Source organism: Centruroides vittatus, unplaced genomic scaffold (genome assembly GCF_030686945.1).
Source record: "Centruroides vittatus isolate TY-2023 unplaced genomic scaffold, ASM3068694v2 contig_273, whole genome shotgun sequence".
Classification (NCBI taxonomy): domain Eukaryota; kingdom Metazoa; phylum Arthropoda; class Arachnida; order Scorpiones; family Buthidae; genus Centruroides; species Centruroides vittatus.
Window position 1 is genome coordinate 1794685 of NW_027121739.1, and position 9201 is coordinate 1803885.

A 9201-nucleotide genomic window follows, 5' to 3' on the forward strand; every position below is an offset into this window, starting at 1 on the left:
CAAATAGTAAATTACCTTCACAATGTCCAAAAAGTAGGGTTATTTTCAATAATGATTTTATTATTCACATTGAAAAGTGTAAAAAGCAACATGATACCATAATAATTGTTCTATTTCGAGTAAAATAATTTTCTTCTCTAGGAAGTAAGGAGCAATTCTGACAATTGGTTTTGGCACCAGAGAATATTGTTTGAAAATCATGATTTTTTTAATCACTCTGATATACTGCCTCCTCATTTTGTTTGATTTGAAAATCATAATAAAATTAATTTGATGTATATGTATTAATAGGCAATCAAAATCGTTAAGTGCCATGTGTTGCAGAAATGCAACATATGCTATACATTGAAGTCTGTGCTGTGTTACTTTGGGAATCAATAGCCATTATAAATGTAATGGAAATTGCATTTTACCTAGTAATTTTTTTTGATAGAATGCTAATAGAAATTTAACCTTTTTTAGGGAAAAAAAGATTGGGGGAAAACAAAATTTGCACATTTTCCATAATTTTCTTGCATAATGAATATAAAAATATATAGCACAAAAATAAATACTTGAGAAGAAAATCTTACTTTATTTTGTTTTAGTTAATAAAAATAGAATAATCACTAAAATGGATCAATACAAATTTAAGAAAAATAGTATATTATTTATGTGGTAGAAGTTCTGTCGAATTTAAATCCTCATATGCCATCTTTCATGCTCAACGTGATCAGAAAAAAAATCTTTTGGAACCATGTTGCAATTTCACACATGCCTAAAAATCGAGGAGAAAAAAGTTTTTCGACAACAAAGACAAAATAATAATTGTGCTATTTTGTCCAAAAAAAGAGCGTGGTCTGATACCCCTAACTCTGTAAATTATACAAACAAAGCAAAGTATAGAATTTCAAGGTTATCAAAAATTTGTATTAAGTATTGTTCCTCTAGTGATTCGTATTAATACGAGTTGACTCTATATCCATTTATTTAGAATTTATAATGCTTTATCAATCAAATGATGGAATGACATTCTGTCAATTGTCTTTTTTCTGAATGTTATGAAAAAAAAAGAAACAAAAATTGGTAAATAGAATATACACAACCTGCCTTTTTTCATTATTTATCATCTACTAGGACTTCCATATAACAATAAAAGTCTTACTGGTGTGATGAATTGGATACAAAATCCTAGTAGACAATGATAACTAACTGTTTTTCTTCTAATTCTAACAAATTTGAATTATATGACACTAAGATTTTGTGATGTAGATGCAATAATCCTTTGCCTCAATTACATACTCTCTAGATATTTCATCAAGAAGTAACAAAGAATGTTAAAAACAAGATTTAGTCTGAGTGATGCCAATATTTATCAAGGCATCTTAATTATAAGAGGATTTCCACATACAAATTACAAAGTTTTTCTCCTAAATGTTAATGCTATAATTGAAACAATGTAGCATCACAGTTTATTTTTCATATAAAAAGAATTTTGTAAATTATCTTTGGTTTAAAGTTCAACGTAATTAAGTATATAATTATAATGTTTAAGTCAAATACATTTATAATGTACTTCTGATAAACTTCTTAGTTTTTCTGCAGCCTAATAAAAAACAAACAATTATCTTTTAATACAGATAAGTTGTTATAAAATTAAAGTACGTACTTGTTCAGCAGTCAAGTCTCGTTGAGGCTGGGCCAGCATCTCGTAACCGACCATGAATTTCTTTATGGTGGCAGAACGGAGCAGAGGAGGAAAGTAGTGAGCGTGAAGTTGCCAGTGGCTGGCATCGCCATTAAAATTGCCAGTGGGAGCCCCTAAGGAACACAAGTGTAGCGTGACAAATATTAAAAAATTCCCAAAAAAACCAAAGAACTTACCATGCCATCCCATGGAATAAGGAAACGATGTCTCAAATAGGTTATCGTATTTGATTAGGTGTCGTTTCATTATGTCTGCTAGAGCTGACAAACAAAAGTCAAATTATAAATTTTATTTTTAGGCATTCGTGTAAATAGTGTGATAACTTACAATGTTTTTCACTGTCGTTCAGATCGACCAATCTCGACACACGTCTCTTTGGTAGAAGTAAAGTTTCGTATGGCCACGTTGCCCAATACGGCACCAAAACTACCCAGTGCTCGTTCTCCAGGACAATTCTTTCCTGTAAAATTACACTAAATATCATTAAAATTGAATAAAATTCTGAAGATTTAAAACATTACTCACTTTACGCTTTAATTCTTCTTTAAGGTATTCAAGAAGCATTGCAGTACCATGCTTTTCATAATAATTTTTTTGTGCAGTTTCTTCTTTTGATGGAATGTTTGGCAAAAAAGAACTTGCCCAAATCTATATAGCAAATATGATACCATTTCAAAAACTGGTTATAATTAGTGTGATTGATTTTACTGTATTAGCTAGATACACAGAACATAACACCCCAAAACAAGCAAAGAACTTTCATAGTTCCTTATTTGTTTTCCAGGGCTGTGGAGCAGGAGTAAGAGGAGTCGGAGGTTTTTCAAGGAATAAGGAGTAACAAAATATATTTGTTATTCCTTATTACTTTAATTATATTGCACATTCAAACATTAAAAAACAATTCATATGCACATTCATATGGCAATGATGAAATATTGTTATTGAGGAGTATGAGTAGGCATAAGAGGAGTCAAAAGTTTTTCAAGGAGTAGGAGTAACATTTAAAATTCCAACTCTGGAGTAAGAGTAAATCTCAAAATCATCACTACTCCACAGCCCTGGTTTTTACTGTATACATACTATTTTTTGTTCCATCCCAGCAGTTTACTTATGTCCCATGTTTTGAAAAAACTTAGCTCTCCATTCTGAATTCAATTTGTTATAAAATGTTCACAACTCTTATGAATGCAGACTAAACTCGAACAGATACCTCCAAGGAAGATGCCCAGAAGGCGAGAAATACAGAATGGGTTCTATAAATTTGTCAAAATTATTGCAAGAACAGATGCAGACAAAATTCAACTATTCGACCAATGGATGCCAATTGTCATTTACCAAACACTTGCAAGAAAAAAACTGATGTAGCCAACAGATGGGTCAAAGACTATGAAATTAAAATTGTAGTTCTGGTTTGCTAGAAAGTACATTTTACTTATGAATTTATGGTCAAATGCAATGCTGGGATTAATTAGCGTTGTTTTTGGTCATAAAATTTATGTTCTTGGATGAAATCTTTATTTACATATTTTTTGTGAAATCCAAGCATTCTTTCTATTGGTTTCTGGCAGAAAGAGCCTTTTTTTTGCAATACACCACTTTTAGTTTTAAAAAAAACGCCAAGGCTCTAGAAACTTGCTTGGCTTACAGTGGTGTTAAAATGGCTCTGCAGATATGCTGCAATACCCCATAAGCTAACCAAAGATATTTCAGAACCGCATGCTCGATGGCCTTACTTTTGGGGTCACGTTGCATAAAACCTTGTCATTACAAGCAAAATATGTCAAATGTTTTGTCAAGCTACTACTTAATGATCCAAAATTTCTTATAATCAGTAACAGAAAAATCCACTGCATAAAATCTTTGTATACAAGTGTTACTTGTAACTTGTTATAAGAAAAATTTGTTGTGTTAAAAGCATTATTATTTATATGAGCCACTGATTTTGAAAGTGGGGCAAGTCCATTTTATGTTGTTAGATATTTAATAGTTTGCATTTGAATGGGTTTAAAAATATTCATAAGCAGTAATAGACTTATGTTTTTTTTGGGTCTTATTTCATGTAAATTTAATAAGCAATAATGGTTATCCGTGTTAGATGAAAAAAAATCATGATTTTGGGATGCGCCAATGGACTTACTTCACTTTCAAAAGCAATAATTTGTTGAAAACATTGAATGAAATGTAATTATAATAACAAAAAATTGAATATTTTATTTCAACATTTCATACAATAAATTTTATTTTTCATTTTAATTTTATAGGAAAAAAGTGGATAAAATAAGAAAAATATTCAGTAATAAGTTGCATGTTATTTTTTGTCAAACATTTTTACAACTTATGTATGTGAATAGTTTTTCCCGCAATGAATTTAGTAAAAATTAAAACAAAAAACCGCTAACAGACATATGGAAACTAATTTAAAACTAGCAGTGACAAATATTTAACCAAATATTTCCAATATATTATGTTTACATCAGTTCCAGAAGCAAAATTAAGTATACCTCTGCTAATTTATAATTATATATGAATAAATAATTCTGATTTACAAACAATTTTTTTTTTTCTCTTTCTCTTGTATGCGGCCCGCATCAGTTCAAAAGTCTTAAAATGCGGTCCTTACATAGAAAAAGGTTGCCCATCCCTGACATAGATGACAACGAACAGAATTTTAAATGTGGTTCATTAAAGAATAAATTAGAAAGAAATTTATGTAATAAATGATTCAAAATTTTAATAAAATGAATATTCATTGCTGGATTTCATTTTGTCCTACCCTCCAAGAGAAGTCTCCACTTCGGTTGCAATTTTATCAACTGAAGATTTTTTCGGACCGACTGATGAAGGATACCTCGGTTGCAATGCTTGTTGCAACCAAAAATATTGTATTTCTCCTTATAGCAAGCATTGTGCATACAAGTTGGAAAAGTGGCTTTTATGCAGCAGAAATATCATAACTTTTAACTTAGTTTCTTCCAAATCACTTGTAAATGCTCATATTTATGCAACTGCTATTGTTTCAAGACTCTTAAAACCTCATAATGGAGTACCAATAAAGTTAAGTCATTTTACTTATATTCTTAACTTGACCCTTATTCCTGAGAGATTTTATTTAAATTTGCATCAAACTTGTCTCTACACTGTTTGAAAGGACTTTAATTTACTGCAACCTTCAGAAAATACCAAGAGTATTCAGACTTGCAAATCACTATCTTAAATGTCTACACATTAAGATATTGCATACATATTTTTATGGGAACTCCAACTGATTTTTGAGTAACTTTTGCATATACACACACACACAAAAAATAATAATAATAAGTACAGTACCTGACAGTGTGGATGAGGATTGGAACAGCCTTGTATTTCTCCTTTATTTTCAAATATCTAAAATTAAAATAAATTACTTCTCATAAGGTATGTTGGACAGGCATACTGCAAAGATGCTGTCCACTCACCTGCACCCATCTGTACTGTCTCCCCAGTTCCATGCTCTGTTGTACCCAGGCATCAATTACTTCTAATATCTCTTCTATGGTCATCAGCGGCAGAGTCATGTCGGAACGGGGATGAAAGCACATCACCTTGCATGTTCCTTTGGCCGATCCCGTCCGAAACAGTGGATGCCCGCTCCCTTCTGAAACAATGCCAGATCGGTTTAAGAGTCCATTAGTTTTTTATTACTCCCAATTTGTAGTAATTCACTAACGGGGTTTGGGAACGTCTTCCACCAGTGCAGGATAATCGTTGTCGAACAGAAACGTACTGGCATAATCTGGATTCGTCTAAGACATAAAAAGGGGAAAAAAAAGGATTAGCATGCAAGATATATAAACTTAATTGTACTTCAAGGATTGCAAATAAAGTCAATATTTTTGAAGCCACACGCAGCATGCTGACTCGAGTTATAAGTGGAAGCCAACTGACACGTGTGTCACAGTACACTGGCAAATATGGGAGCTCTCAACTTTACCCTTTACTTGCAACTATGCAAACATGAATCCAGTAGCGAGAGGTTGTGATCCATATAGTTTTTGCAAAGGAAAATCACGAATAAGCGAGAAATGAGAAATCTTGTGGGCAAGAGCAAATTTCTGACTCTCCTAAATATCCAACAGAGTTCGACTTCTATCATGGTTTGCCTCTTCTTGCCGAATACTATGCACATGCCTCTGCATTAGCAGAAGACTGCTTCTCATATCTTTCATCTATATATATATAAAGATTTATGTTTTAATATTTTTCAAACTATAGAATTTTTGTACAAGGGGGGAATCCAAAAATAATGGGATAATTTTGTGGAGGGCAGCAGGTTTGTAGTATGCTGCTGGATGTCAGTAGACAAACTTCTGGAATCAGTACGCGAAGGGGCACCAGCATGTCAAGACTTGTTGGCCCATAGTGCTTTCTCGCCACATATTCTCGCATCTGCATAGTTGTACCCTAAGACAATGGTTTACAAGTGGTTTTCCCACTTTCAAAAAGGAGAAATGTCTCTCAAAGATCAGCCTAGGTCTGGGAATCCATCCAACGTTCAAACTGATGAAAATGTTGAGAAAATTCACAATCTCATCAACAAAGATAGCCATTGAACCATCGACAAACTCGTCGATTTATCTGGGATTTCACGGAGTTCGATTCAGTGAATTTTGTCACAAACTCGGCATGAGAAGAGTTTCTGCAAAGTTCATTCCGTGTGTGATGACCATAGATCAGAAAGGCAACTTGTTGGGCCTAGAAACCAAGTCTGGATCATTTTTCAAATGTTCTTTCAAAGGCGATAACTGGTGACAAATTGTGGTGTTACGGTTATGATCCGGAAATCAAATGTCAATCCAGCCAATGGAAACATCAGGATCTCCCCGTCCCAAAAAAGCAAGACAAGTGAAGTTGAATGTGAAAACCACATTAATCTGCATGTTTTTTATACGAAAGGAATTATTAATTCCGAATTCATCCACCCAGGCCAGACGATCGATCAACATTGTTATTTGGAAGTCCTCAAAAGACTTAGTGATGCCGTGAGAGGGAAAAGAAGGAACTTGTTGGCGAATGGGGGATTGGTTTTTCCGTCACGACCATGCCCTTGCTCACACGGCATTTCTGTGCAGCAGTTTTTGACAAGAAACGACGCGACCCTCCTACCCCACTTCCTATTTGATTTTTTTTGTTCCCCAGGATGAAGAGGAAATTCAGAGAAGTGATTTCAGACAGTAGAAGAGGTGAAAACAAAAACAACAGAGGTGCTAGGAGGCATTTAGGAACAGGAATTTTCTAGGTGTTTGGACAAGTAATAGAGAGTATTTTGAAGGAGATTAAAATATGAAATTGTTAAATACACGATTTTTTCTGAATTTTTTCCCATTATTTTTGGGTCCCCCCAGGTATATCTATTTTCTTAGCAGATGGATAAAGGGCTTTATTATACTTTGCTGTTTCCAGAGGAACATCACATTTTGGTTTTCTTTGTGTATTCATTACGAAGTAATCCTAATAAGTTTTTCTTTGCTAGTACTAAGCGTAGTAGTCGAACCATTTCGATTTTCACTTCCATACAATGCAGTAATTCACGCTTCTCTGTGACGTCGCAGCCTTACACTCACCTGTCCATTAGCCCTGACGGCACGAGGACAAAGAGGATTTTTGGCATCGAAAGGAGGAACGTGTTTTTCCGGAGGTTTTTCCACTCGACCCTGCCAAGGCCGTTTGGTGCGATGCGGAGAGACCAAAATCCATTCTTCTAACAGCGGGTTGTATCTAACGTGCTGATGTTCTGTAAACACCAGACGCGTTAATAAACTCTAAATAATAAACCAAGCGCGACCGCAATTCTTCTTACCCGTAGGAATAAACTGCATTCTCTCGACGGATCGACGTAGCCAGTCAGACTGGATCGAAACGTTAAATCGTACTGCTGTCGAGTGGAGTTTAGGGACGACAACTCACCGTGAAAGGTTACCGGTGCCGACACCAGATGGCGCCGTTCGCACGTAGTGAAACGATTAGCAACTGTTAAAAATGTTCCACTTGACGGAATAAGGTTATTTCGTTGATATTAATGCATCGTGACGCGGACAAATATGACGAAACAAAACGAGCCCGCTTCACCCGCATAATTTTGTTGATGTATTCTCAAAGCTCAAAAGTATGTATCCTGATATTAATAGCGAGGTTGAGGCCGAAGTTTTCAACGCGAAAACGTGTACGTCGGACGTTCGGCACCACTTTCTTGTAAGCCTAGAAGTTTGGCAATGGCGTTTGGAAAGTCAGTGGAATCATGCTCGACATTCCAAACGCCATTGCCAAACTTCTAGGCTTACAGGAAAGTGGCGCCGAACGTCCGACGTACACGTTTTCGCGTTGAAAACGGGATGTTTCACCAACGTTGCCTAATCGTGGTATTTGTAAATCCAGTGATTAGACTAATACAGAGATTACTGACGCGAGGATTTCATCAAGTTTTAGCGAAGGATTACTAAATCTCGAGATATTAAGAACAGGATTAGTGAATCAATAATTTCGACACTAGTGTTGCTAGAAAACTTTTTCACACGGTACTCGATTGGATATTTCGAAACGACGTAATACGCGCTTAGATACAAACATGGCAGACAACAAGAAACGAAGTCGACAACTTGATTTTTCTCATCGAGACACAGACTTTTCGATTAATTCCATTAAATATCATCATCAATAATCGAGATGGGTTGATAATAGTAATGAAAGCGCAGAGCCCAAACGGTTAGGAGTTGAAAGTTGAAATTTGATACACTATTAGAGTACGTCACGAGAATGTACTGTACACTAACTTGTAAGAAGGGATTTTTCGAAATTTTCCTTGGCGGGGAGAGGGAGAGAATAGTCTTATCCAAAAAAGCTCAGCGTCTATTGTACTATTTTAGACGCGGGGATTTTGCGTTTTTGATTGCATTTTAGTAGGGTATGCCATGAAATGCACACTAAGAAGGGATTTTTGGAAGTTCAACTCTCCCGGGGAAAAGGAGAGAGTTAGTTTTAGTTTTTTTTTTAACTCTTTCCGCCCTGTGGGCACTAAGAGGGCCTCTTTTTGTAGGCCCATTATGGGTTCGGCCAGGCCCACAATGGGGCGACCGGGTGGTGAGGGACGGGGCCCGACATATTCGAACGGACCACCCCCCGAAAAATTCCTGGGGATTATTCGACCCGCTCGGATTCGATCCCGGGTCCCCCAGAGCGGTAGGCTGCCACCTTGACCGCTCGGCCATCCGGCCGTCTGAGTTAGTTTTAGTTAGTATAAAGTGTAAATAAAGAAGAAAAATAAATATTGGCACATATAATATACATTTTAGCAATTAATAGATATTTTAACCCTTTTCACTGTTCAGGTAACCAAAAATAATAAATCTAAAATAAACAAATTCGAAATATAACGTTCCAAATAAGTTTTCTTACATTTTAGAATTTAAAATTAATCATTTTATTCAAGTATAATCATCATAGTTCTTGCACCCGGTGAAAACGGGTAAGATCGGCTATAA

The 9201-nt window shown here is 35.2% G+C and overlaps 1 protein-coding gene across 2 annotated transcripts; it reads right to left on the reverse strand.

The window, feature by feature from the left end:
- Nucleotides 1–1401: 1401 nt before the first annotated feature.
- On the reverse strand, nucleotides 1402–7626 carry LOC136971883 (galactose-1-phosphate uridylyltransferase-like). Of its 2 annotated transcripts, none has more exons than XM_067266412.1 (10): nucleotides 7524–7626; nucleotides 7288–7457; nucleotides 5394–5469; nucleotides 5143–5318; nucleotides 5015–5071; nucleotides 2213–2335; nucleotides 2015–2147; nucleotides 1864–1947; nucleotides 1649–1800; nucleotides 1402–1585 (listed from the first exon to the last, which is right to left on the reverse strand). In XM_067266412.1, the coding sequence occupies exons 1-10, from the start codon at nucleotides 7540–7542 to the stop codon at nucleotides 1535–1537; spliced, it is 1041 nt and encodes a 346-aa protein (XP_067122513.1). In that variant the 5' UTR covers nucleotides 7543–7626; the 3' UTR covers nucleotides 1402–1534. The 2 variants fall into 2 exon arrangements, with proteins under 2 accessions (XP_067122513.1, XP_067122512.1); XM_067266411.1 differs by having other exon boundaries at nucleotides 5143–5321.
- Nucleotides 7627–9201: the final 1575 nt, after the last annotated feature.